This window comes from Piliocolobus tephrosceles, chromosome 15 (genome assembly GCF_002776525.5).
Source record: "Piliocolobus tephrosceles isolate RC106 chromosome 15, ASM277652v3, whole genome shotgun sequence".
Classification (NCBI taxonomy): domain Eukaryota; kingdom Metazoa; phylum Chordata; class Mammalia; order Primates; family Cercopithecidae; genus Piliocolobus; species Piliocolobus tephrosceles.
The window spans coordinates 37,267,490-37,290,395 of record NC_045448.1 but is presented as its reverse complement, the minus strand read 5'-3'; the positions used below and the strand labels follow the sequence as shown (position 1 = coordinate 37,290,395).

At 39.3% G+C, this 22,906-nt stretch overlaps 3 protein-coding genes across 7 annotated transcripts in view; 2 read left to right on the top strand and 1 right to left on the bottom strand.

Moving 5' to 3' along the window:
* Window positions 1-3,313, top strand: part of PRKD3 (protein kinase D3) — a 78,355-nt gene extending 75,042 nt beyond the window's left edge. For 2 of the 4 annotated variants that reach the window (XM_023216334.2, XM_023216331.2), the window contains one exon: window positions 520-3,313. In XM_023216334.2, coding sequence (XP_023072102.1) covers window positions 520-693 — 174 coding nt within the window. In that variant the 3' untranslated portion in view covers window positions 694-3,313. The remainder of the gene's footprint in view (window positions 1-519) is intronic. The other 2 variants (XM_023216332.2, XM_023216333.3) reach the window with 1 other exon arrangement.
* Window positions 3,314-4,571: 1,258 nt separating this feature from the next.
* NDUFAF7 (NADH:ubiquinone oxidoreductase complex assembly factor 7) lies at window positions 4,572-22,005 on the bottom strand. The gene is made up of 10 exons (XM_023216335.3): window positions 21,584-22,005; window positions 21,077-21,240; window positions 17,486-17,566; window positions 16,108-16,218; window positions 12,258-12,471; window positions 11,357-11,415; window positions 10,091-10,201; window positions 7,876-8,019; window positions 6,424-6,597; window positions 4,572-5,606 (listed from the first exon to the last, which is right to left on the bottom strand). Exons 1-10 carry the CDS (start codon window positions 21,636-21,638, stop codon window positions 5,391-5,393), a joined length of 1,329 nt encoding a protein of 442 aa, XP_023072103.1. The 5' UTR covers window positions 21,639-22,005; the 3' UTR covers window positions 4,572-5,390.
* Window positions 21,636-22,906, top strand: part of CEBPZ (CCAAT enhancer binding protein zeta) — a 28,894-nt gene continuing 27,623 nt past the window's right edge. The window contains exon 1 of one of the 2 annotated variants that reach the window (XM_023216329.2): window positions 21,636-21,932. In XM_023216329.2, coding sequence (XP_023072097.1) covers window positions 21,777-21,932 — 156 coding nt within the window. In that variant the 5' untranslated portion in view covers window positions 21,636-21,776. The remainder of the gene's footprint in view (window positions 21,933-22,906) is intronic. The other variant, XM_023216330.1, reaches the window with a different exon arrangement.

The window sequence follows — 22,906 nt, the reverse complement described above, 5'->3', positions numbered from 1 at the left end:
ATTTAAAATATTTGGCTTAATTCTCCCAAAGTTACTTTATAGATTTATCAAAAGATACCCTCCAAACTTCAGAGTAAGGAGGGAAGCTTTAGAACTATTTTAAAGGGAGAGGTAGAATTAGCTTTAAAACAAATGTAATCTAGTCTACCAGTTACTAAATTATCCTAATAAGCATCCAAGCACTTTCCCCTACTTTGAGGAGTAAGGTTTAGGCCTCGTGTTGTATAGAACAAAATGTTTTAGTGATTATTATTAGCCACCTAAGAAGCTTGAAGCAATTTTTTTTAAACTTCAGAAATTACTTTCATTCATTGGAGACTGTGTTTGAAAAATTTCTTTAAATTGCTCATTTAAAATATCACAAGTAGAACTTAGTATATAGTAGATACTTATGAGTAGGGCCTGTCAGTTATTTGACTAGGGCACTAAACCAAACCAAACCAAAACAAAACAAAAAAACCAGGTTGACAGTATTTTGTTTCTTTTATGTTTCATCATTACAATTTCATTTTCTCCTAGGACTATCAGACCTGGCTTGACCTTAGAGAATTTGAAACTCGCATTGGAGAACGTTACATTACACATGAAAGTGATGACGCTCGCTGGGAAATACATGCATACACACATAACCTTGTATACCCAAAGCACTTCATTATGGCTCCTAATCCAGATGATATGGAAGAAGATCCTTAATCACTGAGCTAACCTAAATAAGGAAGGATTTCATTTTATGGACTGATATTTTGTTATGTAACTTGTTCTTTGTAGGTTGTCATCTGCAGGGATGCAAAGATATGAGGAAATATAAGGAATCAGTGACACCAGTACTGTAGTTCATAATGAGTAGGTACAGGCAGGAAACTGAATAATAAGAAGTCATAATTGAATCTAGGTGAAGCTTTTTATAAACTTTTTTAGCCTAAGCAATAACTGGTTTTGTAGTTTTTCTTAATCCTTCACTTTAATACAATAGGACCACTTAATTTGTCTTTCCTTTCCTGTTTTTTATATATATATGTATATGTTTTGTTTTAAGCAAAAACAAGTCAAGCTAGCATTCAGTTACTATATAGCTTGGCTAAATTTATATAAGACTTACAAAATTGGTTACTCAACAAGCTTGTATTTAAGAGAGAACTGTGAGGCTACCATTATGTGATGTTACTATAAGGACTTTTAACATTGGTTTAACCAACCATAGAGGCATTGAAGGGTTTTTCTTAGATGCCTAGAAAAAGAGCACTGGGCTGTTTCAACTTTCTTTTTTAGGTCAATCAAGACTCCAAAGTAGTGATTCCTAACCTTTTTGGAGTTGCTCTGCTACTCTGAATATGTTCTGTACAACATAAGGATTGTCACCTTCTGTATGTTGCAACAGCTTCTAAGATAATTAGGGACTAATGATGTTACAAAAGGAAGAGTACTGCTGGTCTAAGTGCTGAGTTGTACATCTTTTCATAGCTCCACTCTGCTGCTAAATATGTATTCTGACACCATCCGGATGCAAGCACTGGAGTCCAGCATTCAGCAGGTGCAGATCTCAGCTTTACACAATTTATCTTTACCTAGGGTTCAGCCAGTAATTTCTGCTTTTTAGCAGGGTCAGTTAATACTACAGTTACTGTATAGCAAATGGTATCCTTTTTTCTCCTTCCCCTAGCCTATTGGGCTTTGCAGATATCTGGAGTGTTTTAAAACAAATTATTTTAAGCAGTTTGGGGGGATGGATTGGAGTGGAGCATGAAACAGTTTATAAGGCTGGGGCTATATTATCAACGCAGCAAATTAAAGAATGAAGACTTCTTTTTACATTTCGGCTCCAGCAGCCGGTATTTAAAAACTATTTTTAAATGTGTTTCCCAAAGAGAGTTTAAGATGTGGGACCATCTGCTTCTAAGAAACAGTGGCTTTTTATTTCTTCATTTCTCAATAATCATTGTAAACTTTTTTATTATTATTATTTTCCTTCTCTACTCTAACAAGAGTAAGAGCAAAACTCTTTCTCAAGTCTTGGATCCACTACTTGTTAATTATGTTGGCCTGGAGAGATGGCAGCTCTGTCTGCAGTTCCTCAGTCTGTAAAATGAGTATTATCATTCTTGCCTCTACCTTTGTCACAGTGTTGTCGTGAAGATCAGATACATATGAATGTAGTCAAATAAACTGAAAACTAGGAAAGTGTTAACTATCATTGCCCACCGAATTTGAGGTAGCAAAAAAAAGTGTTCTTGTATATGAGCAGACTGAGAAGCAGCCTTTCGAGATCCCTGAAGCTAGTCTCCTATCTAGACTAAAAATACCCTTGAAAGAATAGTAGCAAACAGTATGCAGTGCTCCTGTGTTCTAAGTTATTTTATGTTTTAGTTTACCCTCAAAACAGCCATAGTGTTAAGTCATTATGAGCTCCATTTTAAAGAAAACTGAGGCAAGGGGAGATTAACCTACTGCCAAATTTCAAACAGTATATGTATTTGAGACCAGTAGTATGGCTCTAATCTTACCCTTAGCCCTCCCAACCATTATGCTATACTCTCTACCCACAAATACCTCCAGGACATATTTCCCTCTTGGTCATTTGTCCTTCTATAGAAGCTTCAAAGATTAAACGAAATTAATTTTCAAAAAAAAATTTTTAGAAATGTTATTTTCCCTGTGATAAGAGGATGACTCCCCAGTTTCACCAAAGTCTGTTTATATCAACACACACAAAATGGAATAATTCTGAGTCACTAGGCAGTCACTCTACGGTGGTTTTACTACGTAAGGTGAAAATTAACTGGAATGATGTTTGTTTGCTATACTTACATAATCAAACTTTACAAGCCATGAAATTAATTGCACTCTTCGTATTTGTTGTTAAATGCCTAAGAAATTTTCTAAAAATTTTGTAAAGGCACCGTCAGAGAATCTGGAGTTGAATAATTACTCCAGATACTGTGTAACCTGCATAACGTTTTGTCCTTAAGTCGTGTTTGTATAAGAAGTAATTGCTAGAAACATTTGATAATGTACAAAGTAGTCTACAGTGACTGTTCAGTACATTTTTATATTTTTTTGGTTACATCCAACTTTTTGTAAATATACTGGAAGCTTGATAATAAAATGTATTTCCTATCACCATACTTTTCCATGTGAAAACCTGAGCCTATTTCTAGTAGAGGTATCCAAAGAAAAGTTTTATCTTGTGTTATTTTACTACACCTTGGTAAAAGAACTATTTTGGAAACAGTATTTGTAAATGGAACTAATGCTATATTTAAAAACACTGTTTTTTTTTAACCTGCCAAAAATAAAAAAGAAGCTCATTTTATAATTTTATACTAAATTTGAGGTGATTATCTGAAGGTCTTCATTTCTTGTAAAGTTTGGAGTAATTGTAACTATAACTTTTTCAGGAACTACCACCAAAATATCTAACTGTTATACTACCAGAAGGCTTTAAAAAGTTAAAAACCTAATATCAAACTTTCTGGGTGTTAAGATATAAGGCATTGCCTGACTCTAGCCCCTTAATTATAAAAACTTTAACATCTCTGAGAGGAGCGAACTATGGACGTTTTCATCTTTCAAAAATTCTCCCAACCAAGTCTTTGAAAAAAGAAAACAAACACAGGAATATAGAATAAGAATAACTAGGAGTGACCCAAGGCTGGGCAGCATCTGAAAAGCAAGTCCTCCGTCTTCCTTTACTTTAGTGCAGGGGTGTCTAATCTAGCCACATTGGAAGAACTGTCTTGCACTAAACATAAAATACACCAACACTAATAGCTAATGAGCTTGAAAAAAAAATTGCCAAACAAAATCTCATGTTTTAAGAAAGCTTACAAATTTGTGTTGGGCCACATTCAAAGTCTCCATGACATAGCCATGTAGTGTGGATAGAATGCTACTCCTGTTAAGCAGAAGCAGCAATAAAAAGCAAGAGTTCATCACTCCGCCGATGAACTTCTGATACAGTTAAGCCATAAATTCAAGACATGGCAAGTATTCTTTTCCTTTAATCTCCCTTGTAAATCTGTGTTGCTAATTTAATAATTCTCTAAGTCCATGTTTCCAGTATTAACACGCAGCTTCTAAAAACCAAAAAATGAAAACACATAATACAGAACTAAAACTTGCCATTTGTCTGAAAATTATTCCTCCTAGGCAGTGTGTGTGTGTGTGTGTGTCTTTCTATTGCCCAGGCTAGAGTGCAACAGAGCAATCTCAGCTCACTGCAACCTCTGCCTCCTGGGTTCAAGAGAGTGTCCTGCCTCAGCCTCCTGAGTAGCTGGGATTACAGGCACCCACCACGTCAGGCTAATTTTTGTATTTTTAGTAGAGACGGAGTTTCATCATGTTGGCCAGGCTGGTCTCCAACTCATATTTGAACTACATGTCAAGGTTTACTGTTTCTTACTGTGACCTTTATAATTTTTTTAAAAATTCACAGATGCACAATGTAAAAAATTTAAATACCCAGCCACTCCCTGCCCCTCAAACTCACTTCCAAATTAGGAAAATTGTGCATTCATTCCTTAACTTTGTATGCAAGTACATATCACAGAAAACCAGTGTACACTGGTGTATTAGTTTCTATGAAATTACTTGTATTTAAATAGCTTTTCTCCTTCAACAAAAATGGAATCAACTATAAAAACTCTCGCATCCTACTTTTTTTCACTTACTAAATCTTAAGAGTTTTCTATGTCGGAACATACTGCTCTAGCTCATTTTTAAAAATAACATATTTTATCAGTTTCCTATGAATAGCCATTTAGTCTGTTTCCAGTTTTTATTAAACCAATCACTGCCCATGTTTACTTTTTTTTCTTTTTTTTTTTTTTTGAGAGGGAGTTTCGCTGTTGTTGCTCAGGCTGGAGTGCAGTAGCACGATCTCAGCGCACCACAACCTCCACCTCCCAGGTTCAAGTGATTCTCCTGCCTCAGCCTCCCTGAGTAAACTGGGATTACAAGCATGTACCACCATGCCCGGCTTGTTTTGTATTTTTAGTAGAGATGGGGTTTCTCCATTTTGGTCAGGCTGGTCTCGAACTGCTGACCTCAGGTGATCTGCCCACCTCAGCCTCCCAAAGTGCTGGGATTATAGGCATGAGCCACTGCGCCCGGCCCCATTTACTTTTTAAAGTAAAATAGAAATATGGCAACTAGCTTTATAAGTTAAAGGAAACTCAGTCTCACAATAACTTATTAGCTTGAGCAGACATTTGCACAAAGCCAGTCACAACCCTAAAAGTTCTATAATTTTGGTTGTATTATATATAACATGGACTGTTCTTGCTGCGAAAAGATAAAATACTTTCACTTTTGTTACCTGCAGTGTATGAAATGTGTTTCCTTTATTTTGATTTCTTGGGCCGACTGAAGGGGAAAATGTCCAAGCTGAAATATCACTGCCAAGCAAGTTCACTAAACCCAGCTACAAGGGATGCAAAGGGTTTTGACTGACGTGCATTCCTCTGATGTCTTCCACCTTGAAGTCTCTCATGAGGTAGCAAGGCAAAAAAGTTAAATCTCTCTCCCATCTTCTTTGGATTCATTAACATATCATATCCTTGAAGTAATTGCTGCCTCACTGATGGCTCATTTGATTTATCTAAAAGAACCTGAAAGGAAAAAAATTCTTAGCAAAATTAACCAGAAGACAGAATTCCTAGTTACATGCAGCAATACTAATGACTCTCAAATATTCCAATAAAGCACCGCTCAAAATGTGACTTCTGATTACCTGCGTGAGAATCATAGAGTACTTATTAAAAATGTAGGTTGGTGTGAAACCTAAGGATTTGCATTTTTAACAAATATCCCCAGGGGGTTTGATCTACAGTAAGGTTTAGGTGTCCTCGGAAGAACACTTAGAAAATTCATACCCATAAATGCAGTTTTCTTAACAAAAACACTATTGGCCGGGCGCGGTGGCTCAAGCCTGTAATCCCAGCACTTTGGGAGGCCGAGACGGGCGGATCACGAGGTCAGGAGATCGAGACCATCCTGGCTAACCCAGTGAAACCCCGTCTCTACTAAAAAATACAAGAAACTAGCCGGGCGAGGTGGTGGGCGCCTGTAGTCCCAGCTACTCGGGAGGCTGAGGCAGGAGAATGGCGTAAACCCGGGAGGCGGAGTTTGCAGTGAGCTGAGATCCGGCCACTGCACTCCAGCCCGGGGAACAGAGCGAGACTCCGTCTCAAAAAAAAAAAAAAAAACAAACAAACAAAAACACTATTTGGAAGTCTTAATGCTACCTCACATGGAGATACATGAAACTTACCAGACTAGTTACTAAATCCTATACTACCTGAAAAGGCTGGAATACCAAGGATTGGCTAACTGTAAGAGCATTAAGGCCAGGTGAACATACTATTTAATTTTTGCAATACTATGAAATTAAAGTACTTAATAACAGTGAAATAAAATAAACTTTACCTTCAGCCGGACATCAATACCCATATTCTTTAAAAATGTGTGTTGTTTTATTGGGCCCAGAGAGGCTACTTTTCCCTGCGCCATTCTTCGTAAATAACTGAAGTCCACATCAGCTGTTAGATCTGCTGTTCCTGGGGCAATTAAGACATCATGAAGCTTGTGGCCACAAAACCCCTTGAACATAAAGAAATCAGATTTTTGCCCTTTTATGGTTATTAAGATTAAAGAGATGCTATCATATTAAAGTTATTTAATATTTACATTAATGCTTGAGGTGATGGAATAGAGCTTTCATTAATTCTCTTAGGCAGGGAACACCTAGGCAGTGTTTTACGAAGTATATGCATCAACCATGCATCAGAATCACCTGAGATACACCACAAACTACTACACAGCCATTAAAAATCAGATCATGTCCTTTTCAGCAACATAGACATAGCTGGAGGCCATTATCCTAAGTGAATTAATGGAGGGACAAAACCAAATACCACACGTACATCTCACTTCTCTCAGTAAGAGCTAAACACTGGGTACACGTGAACATACCGATGGGAACAAACACTGCTGGCTACTAGAGGGGCGATAGGAGGAGGGGAACAAGGGCTGAAAATCTACCTACTGAGTACTATGCTTGCCACCTGCGCGACAGGCTCACTTGTACCCCAAACCTCAGAGTCAATGCAATATACCCATGTAACAAATAACAAACCTGCCTCATGTACCCCCTAAACCTAAAATAAAAGTTGAAATTACTTTAAAAAAATCACCTGAAAATATATTACTGACTCTAACCAGACCTGGTCAGTCAGAATCCTGGAGGTGAGGCTAGAGAATGAGTATTTTCAACAAACTCTCCAGGTTATTTTTAGACACAATAAAGTTAGAAATTAAGAACCACAGACCTAGAAAATGACTAAGAGCATTTAGTTAAATGGTTTTCAATTAAAGTATATTGAACAGAATTGATCATATTCAAAGATCATTAAGAAAGGATGTTTAGGAACAGTGTAAAAGAATACATCTGGAAAGGGAAAAATGTTGAAAATATAATAGAAAAAGCTAGAATGATTACAGTAGGTAGTTTAAATCTGCAAAGAAGTAACAAAATTTTTCTTAAACGAAGGAGGGTACAGATAGAAAGGTTTAAGAATGTGAAGAAAATCTTTCCATTTGTATTATTCTCCAAATTTGTATTATTTGGATTTGTAAACGTAGGTTCTACAACTAAGGAAGAACATAAACAGTTCAGATCCTGTTAAAGGAGGGCTGGACAGTAGACTCAGTGTTAGGAGTAAGAACTAGGGTTAAGGGGAATTACAATAATATGAATTAATGTTAACTATAAAATAATGTAATACAATAATACCAGGCACTGTAGAAATCAAAGCTCTTCAATGAGCTTCAGATCTAACACTGAAAGTCTAATAAATCATGTTACTGAATTATACATACTCGGAAGGTATCTGTCTTTGTTCCATCATGACCATAATCAGCAACCAGTGCAGCACCTCCAGTTAATGCAATGCGTTGAGAAAGTTCCTCAATGATAACACCAGCATCAGGACACACTTCAACATGATCCCTTGTTTCATCATGCTGGTAAAGGGATCATTACAAAAGTCAAAATGCATCATTCAAAAGAATTACTTCCTTAGGGTTTTTCAGGTTTTTCCTCAATGAGCATTTCTTAGTTTTAATAAAAATAAATTTTCTTAATACGAGTATGTTCTCTACACTCAACTTTTCACCTGACTCCCTTATTATACAAAACTCCTTAGTTCTTTGATGCTATCCACTTGATTTACGAAGACATTTTAATCTCTTTTACAAAAAGGCAAATGCCCTCCCAATCCCCCCAGATGGCCTAGAGCATTATCATTTTATTTAACGTAAAATACTTTTATATCACAAATCATATAAATATATTCCTCTAGGTTGAAAGCATGGGAAAGGGATTTTTGTCTGCCTAGAACAGTGCCAGGCACGTAATAGTCAATGAAAATATTGTGCTGAAAGAACAAATCGTATAAATCCAATAACACAAAGCAGACCCTATTAGACAAGTATATTATCATGCCCTCTGTTGTGCCAGAAAGTATCCCAATGATATGCCCTACATCAAGAAACATCAGCTTATAAACTAGTGCCAATGTATTGAAACCATTATTACCCCAAGATGTTCACTTATTAACTAAGGGGCCACAATAAGTGTGTACTAGCTTAAAAAACGAAATGACACTAAGTATTAATTAATACCTGTCAACCTGACTAGTATATATGAAATTTCACTACTTCCTGATCTGATTGAAAATGTGGTATTTCTTTCCCTTTATTATGAAAACATACATTAACTTGTGCTCCTCCCTAACACCTTATTATAGAAATGCAGTAATGATCTGCCCTGATGTCTGCCTATGGTAACAGGCATAGAGTCGGATGGAGTTGAATCTCAGCTCTTCCTATGCTTACTGGTAGACAAGTTACTTAAACTTTTTGAGTTGCTTTCTTCCTTATAGATATTGTAGGTTTGTTGTGAGGATTAAATATAATAAACCATTGAGCCAATCGTGCAATGAAATTACTGTGGCTTAACTATAAAAACCATGAAGTCAGCCTCATCAGGCATCAGTGGACACGCTGATCATGCTGACGTTCTTCCTATCTTAGGCTACTCTTCAAGGTGACATGTATTACCATTCATCTCATTCAAGCAAAAGGGAAAATTCACTCCCTCCCTCCTAAGTGAATACTAATTAGGTCAATAACTAAATGAACTCCCAGGACCAGGAGGTTAGTTCTTGGTGGTTTTATGAATGTGTCATTCTGGTAGGTTGCCATAATATGAGAAAACAGTTGTTCACAAGTGTTCCGTCTGACACTTAAATTTATACTTAACAAAGAAAACTTAATTCATACATTTAAGTGTAAAAGCTCTTGTGCTTTTAAAACTGATAATTTCTGAGTAGGAAGTTCTCAGTTAAGGTCCAGGAAGTAGAAATCATCTTCTACTAAAAGGACTAAAAAAAAAGAAGCAAACTGAAGCCTGGACGTTCCTGAGAAGTACAGGGATTTTTTGTACCTTTAAACAAGCCAAGATAGACAGGCTCTTGTCATGATTCCTTGAGATCAACAGAAAGCAGTAGTAATTCTACCATTCTGGCAGAATCAAATTGAGATCTGTGTGGAAGCATGGGATAAAAGCCATGCTCTAGCCCAAAGAAAGATAATAATAGAACCTACCTATACAGTGCTTTAAGAATTAAATGCAAAAACAGAGTAACACAAAGTACTCAACAAACGTTAGCTGTTATTGTTAATTAATTTACTATAGTCTGTACTACATTGTTTTCACAGATGTAAACTCTTCCTGTGGACAATACCATTACCATTTGACATGAAACTGAGGTAAACAGTGAAAGTAAGAGACTTGGCTGAGTAAGCGGTTACTAACTTTCTCTTACTACACGACATTAAGGGCACAGATTTAAGAAATGATTTTAACCCACGCTCCTGCCTCTAGCTCCTCTGCACTTTCGCTGTCAATAAAAAGCACCTCGTATGCTATTAGCAACTCTTCCTGTAAAGGAACTCTAAAGTAGTAACTCAGAAAATAAGACTCTGAAGATTCTGTGAGCAATAAAAGAAACTTAAAAAAGCATATTCTTACTTGTATGAAGGCTTCTGCTGGGGTGGCAGAAGGTGCCAAAACAAACCTCAGTTTATCAGAAACCTGTGGATCAATGTCAATGAATACTTCTCGCCATCCCTGTAGTGTTTTCTAAACACAAAATAACACATAAAAACAAATTTTTACAAATTTGTTCTCTACATTGCTTCTACCAAAAATAGCTTTTTCTCCTCTTACCATAAGTAACTAACATTTACAGAGCACTCACTATTTAAAATTACTTAAATGCATTACTTCATCACCTTTGAACAATGAGTAGACTGATCGATGCAAAAGAAACAATAACAGAGATGAGGCTGTGGAAGATAAAATCAGCAGCATGCAAAGTACCCAAAAAACGGAAACAGACCCAGGAGGAATAGCCAGAAGCTTCACTAACACATTACCACAGAATCATGAGAGCTGCTCTTCTCCATACAAATTACCAGTACACATACATTATCACCAAATCTTAAATCTCCTCAAAGAATGAAGAAAAGTTTTATTTATTTTTTTTGAGACAAGGTCTCGCTTTGTCGCCCAGGCTGGAGTGCAGTGGTGCATCTCTGCTCATTGCAACCTCTGCCTGGGTTCAAGTGATTCTCATGTCTCAGCCTCCCGAGTAGCTGGGTAGTACAGGCACACGCCACCACGCCCGGATAATTTTTGTATTTATAGTAGACACAGGGCTTCATCATGTTGGCCAGGCTGGCCTTGAATTCCTGACCTCAAGCGATTCACCCACCTCGGCCTCTCGAAGTGCTGAGATTCAGGTGGGAGCCACCATGCCTGGCCCCCAAAATTTTAATCTATCTTTTTTTTTCATGTGCTAAGGTTGGCTGGGTGCAGTGGCACACACCTGTAGTCCCAGCTGCTTGGGATGCTGAGGCAGGATGAACACTTGAGCCCTGGAGTTCAAGACCAGCCTGGGCAACATGGCAATATGCTCTCTCTTTAAAAAAAAAAAAATTTGCTCAAGTAAATCCTTCATTGCACCACAGCCAGTTACCATCTTACCATTTTTCATTCCCGTACTTCTTCAAATCAGAAGAATTAAGAATTCTTAATAATTATCCCAGGAGAACTACAAATTCTCATTAACATTTCATTTTTGCTTTCCAATTATTTATGTGTACCAAAATTCCAAATAATAGTTAAAAATAACCTCAACGAGTAAAATTTGTATACTGAATAAACACCATCAACATTGGCAACACAATGCTTTTTGTATTCAATTATAAATATGACCTTTTCCCCCCTCAATACCTGAAATTTATGCACAGGAAGAACATCAAAAAATTCATGTGCAAGATAAAAGCTGTATCCTATTTAAAAAAGAGGAAAAGAATTAATGTTTCCACATTTTACAGGAATTAATTCTTTTGAACATTAACTGTAAAAAAGAAAATGCCTACTTCCTCCATAATCATCACTACCACAGAATTCTCTACCTCTTCATGGAAAAAAGAAACTTACACTGCAGAACATGTAAAAGAACAATTATTACTACTCTTATTTTACATATAAATGGGGTCAGAAAATGGAAATACCTGAAATAGCAGTTAAATCTTTTATCCATCACTAGGCTTGAAGGAAATTAGAAGTCAGATTTGTTAGCTGGAAGGGAATTTGATTTCATAAAATTGGGTTTCTCAGCCTCAGAAGGCTGAGGCCGGGAACGGCTTGAGATCCCTTGCCCAAAATCGTACCCCCATTTTAGCTTTGAGTCAAGATTCATCAGTATTCCTGACTAGTACAGGGATTTTCCCCCACACCTTGCTTGTCTTTAGGAAGTAAGGATTTTCAAAAGATTCGATAACTGAACTAAACCCACCTACTAACACTGCTTCCATCAGCCCTGGCTGCCTGGGCCTGCTCCATCATCAGAACTATCCTAGCTATAGGGGAATACTCAAAAGTACAACAGAGATTTACATTTTGTTTGGGTTTTACAAAACTACATGAAATAAACTACTACTAAAAGTCAGGCAACTTTATTTTCTATTATGATGCTCTTTTCTAGAAAAAAGTAGGCTACTCTCTATGGATAAGGGACTTGGCAGGAGGAACTCATAATCTGTTATATTGCTGTAAAAAGTTACAGTCCCATCACTACTGTAAGGGTTGTGATCAAAACTCTTCCATTAATCCACGTAAAGGTAATTACCTTTTGGAACATCGTGCAGATGTCGGTACCAGGAAATTGGAATCCCAGACTTAGTGACACCTTTCATATACACTGGAGATCCAGCATTTCGCTCTAATGGGACCTTCTCTTCAGTCAGTGTCAATGCTTGAATCTCACTTAATTTTTGGCTTACCTCTACCAGATGTACTGAAATGTCACAGTTTTTCAGCACAGATCCAAGTTGAGTGAACACCTAAATACCAAAAGAAGAAAAAAAAATACAATGTGTTAAGTAGGTTTTAGGTTTTCTAATCATTTACATCAATGATTTAGTCATGTCACAACACAAGTAATATTTCAGAGAGATGTGTTCCTTACCCAAGCCACTCTCTAGCAGTCTATAAGAATCATAACCTATTAGTTATTAAGCATAATTTAAATAAGAAATGAACAATGCACAATTTGGTTTCCTAATGATAAATTATGATTCACAAATGAAAATAAAAGATTTGGCATCTGATAAAAACAACGATTCAGATTATGGAGTCTAAAAAAAGACCAAGGAAATAAAATGGGGATAGCCTTGATTTGATAATGTCTCTAGGTCTAGGAAATAATCTCATCTTTGAGATGATGATAACGCTAACCTCAAAGAACCAAATCTGAATGGTACTGAAAACGACTGCTTAACTCGGGGGTCTGCCACATTTTCAATCTATATTTACCTATATATTTTTTCACTGTTGTAAACATCAAGGGAAAAAGGAAAATACTAATATTTTACCAATCTTTTAAGGCTAAAAATGCAACAGTAAAAGCATAAAGTGTATCAACATTATTTTTCATTTAATTTTTACTGGTGATCTGCCTCCAATTAATACTTTTGAGATATGAATATGCACATCCAGACTGATAATATGAACAAGATGATTTTTCCAAATTTAATTTTGAGATCAAAATACAAATGGAAAAACTTCACAGGCGAAATTCCTTTAGAAGGTAACATCAAAAATAAAACAGGTCTGATACTTCTCTGGCTATTTGCTTTACAACCCTTTAAATTCTTTGGCTTTTTAGGAGTTCTTATGACTCAGTCTGGAAAAGCATCCTTCATGCATGTTAACGGCTCTGGAATTGACTTTTAAAGTACTTGAACAAGAAAATATGATTTGAGGTCCTTATTAAATATTTGATATTCAAATGACCTTGCTGAAAACCATAAAATAGAGCCCTGGAAATTTAAATTCATGATTTTGTTTTCTTTCTTCACCCAAATAACCAAGATTCTTATTTGTCATATGTTTATATATTTTTTTAATCCTTCAATTTCTAATTTAAAGCAAAAACCATAAAGCATCAAGAAATTTAAATTTATAGAGTATGTGTTGGTGTTTCTTGTTTTTTTTCTTTTGAGACAGGGTCCCACTTTGTCACTCAGAGGCATGATCACAGCTCACTGCAGCCTCAACCTCCTGGGCTCGAGCAATCCTCCCACCTCAGCCCCCCGACTAGCTTCGACCACAGACACATGCTACCACGCCTGGCTAATTTTTGTACTTTTTGTAGAGATGGAGTTTCACCCTGTTACCCAGGCTGATCTTGAACTTTGGGAGCCTCGGACTCCCAAAGTGTTGGGATTACAGGCATGGGCCACTGCACCCAGCTATGTTTGTTTTTTACATTGAATTGCCAGGTACATAAAAAATAAACTCAAAAAGACTAATGAGTTCTGAAATACTAGAAACCACAAAAGTTTAATAAACACTCTTACTTAACAGGTACTATAAACAACTGTCCTTTTTAATGTTTCTATAAAATAGTACATAGACTGATAGCAAGAATGATACAAGAGAGAATATCCACCATCTGGTTAAAGAAATGGGACATGACCTTCTCTCTAAAGCCCCTGTGGACTCCCTGTACCCTCGGAAGTCACCACCATTCTGAATCTTCAGTTAACAATACCGTGACTTTTCTTTACAAATGTTACTAAATATATTTTTATCACCAAATATATATTGTTTAATGTTAACTATTTTTTGGATTTTATATAAATACAATCATATGAACTCTTTTGCAAACTGCTTTCACACATCTTGTTTCATGTTGAATATTGTTATATTCCACTATGATTTCACGCATTCTTGCAATACTTTGTATTCCACTGTATGACTGTACCACAATTAATTTGATTCATTTACCCACCTGATAGGCATTTGTGCTGCTTCAGTTTTCTGCTCTTTTATTCAAGCTGCTATCTTCTTGTACGTGTCTCCTGGTACACATATACACACTAGTTTCTCTAGGGTAAATCACTAGCAGTAAAATTGCTGGGTCATACAATATCAGAAACTTTGATGTTAATAGATAACAGCCAATAGCTTTTCGAAATGGTTGTACAAGGCTGGGTGCGGTGGCTCACGCCTGTAATCCCAGCGTTCTGGGAGGCCAAGGCAGGCGGACCACTTGAAGCCAAGAGTTCAAGATCAGCCTGGCCAGCAGGGTAAAACCCCTTCTCTACTAAAAATACAAAAATTAGCCGGGCGTGGTGGTCCACGTCTATTATCCCAGCTACTCAGGAGGCTGAGGCACAAGAACCACTTGAACCTGGGAGGCAGAGGTTGCAGGGAGCCAAGATCGTACCACTGCACTCCAGCCTGAGAGACAAACCGAGACTCCGTCTCAAACAAAATAAAACAAAAAGGATGTACTAAATTATACTCTTACAAGCAGTATATGACAGTTCTCATTGTTCCACATATCCGCATCTGCACAATACTTGGTGTTGACAGACTATTAGCTTTCTTTCTAATCTGGCAAGGGTTACAGTGGTATCTCCTTGTGATTTTAATTTTCATCTCCCTGACTACCAGTAAGACTAATATTTTTGTTTTGCTTTTTTAGTCATTTGTATTTTCCTCTTTTATGAATGGACTTGTTCACATCTTTGGCGTGATTTTTCTCAAGTTATCTGTCTTCTTATTGACTTAAGGGAGTTCTTTAAACATTCTAACTACTAGTTCTCTGTTGGTTACATGTCACAAATAACTTCTCCCACTCTGTGGTTTGTCTAATCACTCTCTTAATGGGGTCTTTGAAGAACAAAAAGTTGCTAGTTTATTTGTAGAGCAAGAAGTTCTTAACTTTAATGTAAGAAATGAAATTATTAATCTTTTTCTTTACGTCTTCTGCTTTTTTTAAAAAAATATAAAAAGAGACGAAGTCTTGCTTTGTTGGCCAGGTTGGTCTTGAACTCTTGGCCTCAAGCAATCCTCTCACCTTGGTCTCCCAAAGTGCTAGGATTACAGGCATGAGCCACTGTGCCCATCCTAAATTTTTTTTTTTCTTTTTTTTTTTTTGAGACAGAGTCTCGCTCTATCGCCAGGCTGGAATGCAATGGCACGATCTCGGCTCACTGCAACCTCCGCCTCCTGGGTTCAAGTGATTCTCCCGCCTCGGCCTCCTGAGTAGCTAGATTACAGGTGCGCGCCACCATGCATAGCTAATTTTTGTATTTTTAGTAGAGACAGGGTTTCACCATGTTGGTCAGGCTGGTCTCAAACTCCTGACCTCTTGATTTGCCCGCCTTGGCGTCCCAAAGTGCTAGGATTATATAATTAAAAACTTTGCTTCCTGAGAAAACAAATACACTCTCCCATAATGTCTTCCAAATGTTTCCTATTTTTAGCTTTCATATTCTTCTCCCCTCACCTCCATTTTTTAAACTTACAGACAACAGTAATGACTGATTACACTATTCTGACATTATATTTTAGCTGAGAAATATGAGATTAAGGAACTGAAAACCAATGAAATCAACACGGTTTGCACACTCAGAAGTACTAAAATTCACTTACATGAAACTTAAAGACATTATTTTATTACCTACCCTCAAAATATCTCCCACGAGGGTTCCCCTACCTGGGCCCAGTTCCACCAGCTGGAAAGCTGTGCTTTTTCCAGTGGCCATCCATTCACTAATGAACCATATCCCTAGTAGCTGTGACATGGAAAAAAAAAAACGCATATCAAGGTATCATAAAGTATAAAAGTATACCACAATATAAAATTCCACAAATATGCACTATATGCCAAAAAGCAAAATGTGTACAGCCATATGTATGTTATTTAATACATACATACATACACACATAGGAATTTCCTGGGACTATAACATATACCATTTAGGAAGAGTAACAGGGGAAAAAAAGGCAGCCTCTGCTATAAAAGGTCCCATGACATAGATAACAGGATATCACTACCAGAAAAATATTACTATTTGAAAGCAAATAAACAGATGAAATGTGATTATGCCATTTCTTCATATTCATATGATCTAAACAATTACATGACTCTGATAATAACCTAATGTTTTTCAATACTCACATTCTACTTCCTCTTATACACTACTTCCTATTTCTAAATTCACAGAAAGTACTTAGTGGAAATGAACTAGAATTCTGCTTATTAAAGGAAGATTTGGTCGGGTGTGGTGGCTCATGCCTGTAATCCCAGCACTTTAGGAGGCCAAGGCAGGTGGATCACCTGAGATCGGGAGTTCGCCTGAGGTCGGGAGTTCGAGGCCAGCCTGACCAACATGGAGAAACCCCCGTCTCTACTAAAAATACAAAATTAGCCAGGAGTGGTGGCACATGCCTGTAATCCCAGCTACTCAGGAGGCTGAGGCAGGAGAATCACTTGAACCCGGGAAGCGGAGGTTGCAGTGAGCCAAGATCGCACCATTGCACTCCAGCCTAGGCAATAAGAGCAAAACTCTGGCTCAAAAAATAGATAAACAAAGGAAGACTTTTACGGTAACTATGGCTAAAATCATGACTGGCAGCTTTAGAGCTTATCTTAATTCCACTGATTCCTCAATGCTCTTTCTTTTATCTTTTCTCCCTTCCTGGGCACTCTACCTCTTTCCTCGCCTTTCCTTTTGTCTTTCTTCCTTCTTCCATTCTCTTATTTCATCTGATTCTCCTTTTTCTGTCCTCTTTATCACCCCCTCCCTTCCTTCTCTTTTTCTTTGTCCCTCTTATCTCTCCTTTTCCCTTCCTACAGTGGAGTATAAACTTTTCAAATATTCTCTCTACCATTTTCCTCCCCTCTATCGCCTCTCTATTCCCTCAGTACATCAACTACTGTAAAGTTAAAACTTTTGATGAATCACAAAAAAAGCTGTAGAACACTACTACAGAACAATAAATTTGATCTGTTCTCAAATGTTTATATTAGCTTCATTCATACTTTACATTGGATATTACCTCCCCAAAGATCTGACTTATTTCAGGTGAAGTAATGAAATCTCCTTGTTCGCCTAGCATGTCACGGTACACATAATAACCCTGAGTAAAAAGAGAAAATGGAGAAACAAAATTAATTTTCAAATAAGCCTTTATAAAATACCCCTCCAAAATCTTAAATAATGTAAAAGTGAAATAATTATTTAGTAAGAAAGCTCCCCTCTAAACAAGCAAGGGAAATATGGTGTCTTTACCCTAATTTTATAAAGTAACAGTCATTTTACAAAACTGGTAGAAAAACAATTACACCTTGACCATAAATGCAGAAGTCATGTAACATCCATCTCTGCATGCCAGACCCTTCCTCCCCTCCCAGCTCCCACAACCAACACAGCAAGACCCTGCCTACTCCTCCAGCCTCCTCTCCAAATTCTAACACTTTCTGTCTCCCATATGGGCCCTGCCTGCTGCTGATGATCTGTTTCTTGATCTGAGTGCTGGTTACATGGGAGCATTTGCTTTGGGAAAATTCATTGAGCTGTAAACTTGTGATTTATGAACTTTTCTATAGGACTATTGCATCTCCAGAAAAAGGTGAGTTTTTTTTGGTTTTTTTTTTTTTTTTTTTTTTTAGCCTTGCTTGTCCAGATATCCATGCCACTGCAAATCCTTACCCTTCTCCCTTTTCATCTCTCCCTGGCAGTCTTATACTCATCCTCTGAATCTGCTCATATGCCACCTAAGTGACCTCCTCCAGCCCTCCAACCTAACACCAAATCCAGTGCCACCTTTTCTGAGCTTACTTGTCTATGTTCTTCACCACAAAGTATAGTCGTTTGCAGAAGAACATACGTTATTTATCTTCATATCCCAAGTTTTAATATGATGCCTAACCTTCAAGAAACACTCAAGAATTGTGTTAAAAATTTCCTATGCTTCTCAAGCTCCTATTCTACCACCTTACTACAGATGACATGGGCCCCAGTCTCACTCCAGAATTTAAAAATGTTATAGAATACAACTTCCTCAGCTTCCCAACCCCGCCTGGCCTCCACCTAATCCCATTTGTTTCTGGGGACTCAAGAATGAAACACCTTCCCCTTCTCCCCCTATCCAAACCTAATCCCCCCGCCTGTGCTCCGGACTGCCTTCCTCATACAACTCCCCTGGGTCCATTTAGCCGTCCCCCTCTCTCTTCCACCTTCAACTTTCCCCTTTCAGCATTCAAAATATATCAACTCACGCCCATCTTCAAAAAAAATTTCTCACTCCATACAACATCTCTCCTTCTAGGCTTTCTAGTTCCATTCATAAAGAAACATTATAGGGGTATTTGCCCTTTTTTGTGTTATGAACCACTGTGGTAGTCCAGTGAAGCCTACAGACCCCTTCACAGAGTGTTTTTAAATGCACAGAACCACAAAGAAATATCTGAAAAATGTGTATCAAATGTTTTTAAAAATGTGATATATACACTTCTTTACTAGTGTATTTAAAAAAACATAATCAGGCCGGGCATAATGGCTCACATCTGTAATTCCAGCACTCTGGGAGGCCGAGACAGGCGGATCACATGAGGCCAGGAGTTCAAGACCAGCCTGGCCGACAAGGCAAAACCCCATCTCCACTGAAAATACAAAAAACCTAGCTGGGCATGGAAGCATACACCTGTAATCCCAGCTATTCAGGAGGCTGAGGCACAAGAATCCTTTGGACCTGGCAGGCGGAGGCTGCAGTGAGCCGAGATCACACTACTGCACTCCAGCCTGGGTGACAGAATGAGACTCTGTCTCAAAAAGCAAACAAACAAAAAGGCCCATAATCAAGCCAAAGACCCAATAATTAACAAAATTTTGAAGGATGTGCACGATGAAATTCTGAGATGCCTGTGATCACTGTATTGTGATAAGGAAATACCAATGATTTCCACAGACGACAAATTCACACGTATTGCTGATGCTGCTGGTTGCTGCATATGTTCATAATTGAAGAAATGCTAAATATCAGTTGAAAGTTAGTGAAAATAAAGGTGTAATTTTTTCCATCCAGGTTCATGAAACCCCTGATTTCTATTAAAGGGTTCCTAGGTTAAGAGCCTCTAAATTTTAGAGTTACCCCAAGTCTCAATGTTGGGAAATCTTCCTTTCTCTCAGTACATTCTCCCTGGTTCCTTGGCTTTAAATATCACCTACATGCTGATGATGAGCAAATGTATATACGCCTGCCCAGTCTTTCTTCTGAACGCCAGGCTCTTTTTTTTTTTTTTTTCTTTTTTTGAGACAGAGTCTCACTCTGTTGCCCAGGCTGGAGTGCAATGGTGCGATCTCGGCTCACCGCAACCTCTGCCTCCTGGGTTCAAGTGATTCTCCTGCCTCCTGACTAGCTGGGATTACAGACGCCCGCCACCACACCCGCTAATTTTTGTATTTTTAGTAGAGACAGGGTTTCACCATGTTGGTCAGGCTGGTCTCAAACTCCTGACCTCGTGATCCACCCGCCTTGGCCTCCCAAAGTGCTAGGATTACAGGCATGAGCCACCATGTCCGGCCCTGAACGCCAATTGCCTACTTTCTATCTCCACCTGGATGTCATTGCTAACAAAATATGTGTAAAATGCAGCTCCTGGTGTAGGCCCTCTCCCCAGCACTCCTCCAAACCTGGTCCTGTCTGTCTTAATCTCAATAAAAGGTGCCATCATCACCTAACTGCTCCAGCCAAAACTACGAATCAGCCTTGATTCCTCCATTCCATCACTCAATCCATCAGCAAATCCTGTCAGTCCTTTTCTAAACCACCCTCTTCTATTTCTACTACCACCACGCTAGTCTAAGCCACCTATCTTGTAGCCCTGCCCACCAGCATTGAAAGAAAGATACTGGCCTTGGGTAAACCTCGACACTGGAGTCACGCCACCATATCCAACAGCAATGGCCAAACCAACCCCAGAATTCCACAGAGGTCATATTTCAACCCAGCAAAAGGTGAAATATTCTAAAATAAAGGACTATAGGCTTTCACCAAATGGCTCTATAGAACAGACAAGGAAACGTGGGTCAGAAAGTTGTGACTGTGCCTAATCCTAGAACAGTGAAGACCCAGACTGCATTCTCAACTGCACATGTGAGAAAACCCAGCACATCTCTCCAATGCCAGCTGAGGCCATTACAACACAGGCAACTTTTCAGGCAGTAATTCCTATTTCCAGTTGCGTATTGGAGATTTCCACCTAAGAGTCCCACAACACTTCAGATTCATACACCAGCCTGAACTCTCCATCCGTCCTCCTGCATTCCTTCTCCCAGAGCAATGAATCCACACCACCTACCATCAGCCAAGTAGGAAAGTCATCCTTCCCGCATCATAAATCCAATCAGCTACATTCTGTCTCCTAAACACCCTTGGACCGTGTCCTCTTCTGTTTACTGGCCCTGCCTCTGACTTGAGCCAGCCCTGACCAACTGACAAATTATCTGTCCCCAGGTCATCTGAAATGGCTCTTCCCCTGGCAGGCACCCCCACTGCCTGGGCTGAGAACCTTCGGGCTTCTCCCTCCTGGCTCGCACCTCGCAAATCGGCTAGAGAGGGCCTAGTCCTCGGGCTACCTGACCATACCTTGGCTGGATTAGTCAACACCTCCTTCATGTATTCGGCCACAGTGATGGGACCAGTAGACTTTATTTTGTATATAAGATGCCGCAGCATCGGCGTCACCGGGTTGTTTTCTGCAGCTTCATTCCCGGAGCTGAAGTAGTTCCCTCTCCAAATAGAGGGAATGGCTGCGAAAAACACAAATTAAACAGACCCTGTGATAAATCTTAACATTCACGAACGCAAGCCGCCTGAGCGTTTTCAAAGCAGCTTCGTAAACCCTTAACCTCACCCTACCGCAGACCGCGGGCTACTGTGCGTCGCACGCCCCCGGGGCGCAGAGACTGCACGCACTTGCCCACGACTACGCAGCCTATCGCGTTTGCGCCAGACCCGTTTCCAGCCCAGGGCACCTTCAAGGTGGAAGTGAGCCCCTGAGCCCTTAATTCCCCGGTACCTCAACTGAAGAGCTGAGGAAGGCACCCCACGCGGTTTCCAAGGCAACAGGGCTTCGAGGGGACTGACGCTTACCTGCGCGCGCCAGGGCACACAGCGGCCCCACACCTGACCTCACCAGAACAGTCATGCTGAAATTCGCAGGGCAGCTCGCTCCGCTAGGAGCTGGGGCTTAGGCTATTTCCGGGAGAAGACACGCCCCGGCCGGAATTACGTCACGGGCAGAGCGGAAATAGGCTGAGTTCCAAGAGCGTATGCTTTGCTAGCCATGGCGGCAGCGAAGGAGCGTTTGGAGTTCCATGCCAAGCGGCCTTGGCGCCCCGAGGAGGCAGTAGAAGATCCGGACGAAGAGGATGAGGATGATGCTAATGAAGCCGAGAATGGGTTCTCCCTGGAGGAAGTGTTACGGCTCGGAGGCTCCAAGGTAACTGCCGCGGGCTCCGGGGAAAGGGGTCAGACGTGGGGAGTCCCTAATGTCGCTAGGCTGACTGCCCCGCCTCTTCCGCGCTGCGTAGAGCGCGGGCGTCCAGGACACAGATCCCAGCCTCGGAAGCATGTGTTCGGTGCGCTTCCCACGCTGGTTTCCAGGGCTGTTTACAAAAGAAAAGTTTCCAGTTGAACGTTGTATTCGCTGGCCTTTCTTAGGATGTAGGCGATCCTCTCATTTTAGTGACGTGGTATAACCATCACACCATCAGGTCGTCTTTTCTTGGTCCCGACCTTGCGGTATGAGTGTTTTGAACACCAGTGGTATTGGAATTTTCATTTCTGTTCTCGTGGAGTACATGCACGTGTCACTGTATGCCCCAGAAGCCCTCTTTTTTGGAACATCCTAATTAAGGGAGAGAAACAGTAAACAAACTTAAATACAGCAGACATGGGGTAGCTATAAAAGAAAACAAGGAAGGACGATAAGGAGTAGGAGCGCGTTAGTATTAAATGAGATGATCGACAAACACATCACGGAGATGTTTGAGCAGAATCCTAAAGGAGAGGAAGGAGTGAGCCATGTGCCATTCTGGTTGGAACAGAAAATGTAAAGACAGGAGGAAGAGTGCCTAACCTATTCCATGAGCAGCCAAAATGCCAGTGTAGCAGAGGCAGAGTAAGGCAAGGGGAGAATGGTAAGAAATGAGGTCCAAGGGGTAAGAGGGCAGGCTTTTGCTCTGAGTTTGATGCAAAACCACTGGAAGATTTTAAGCAGATAAGGGACAGAAATTAACTTTGTTTTTAATATTATTTTGTTTGGAGACTGGACTTTCAGGGTGGAGGAGTTGGTTAGAGATAAGTAGATTCACAGTTTTGCTCTGTGCTTGTGTATATTTAAGTTTTGATTAGGTAATGTATACACATGATACAAACTTTAAAGATACATAGTGAAAACTTCAATTTTTTCCA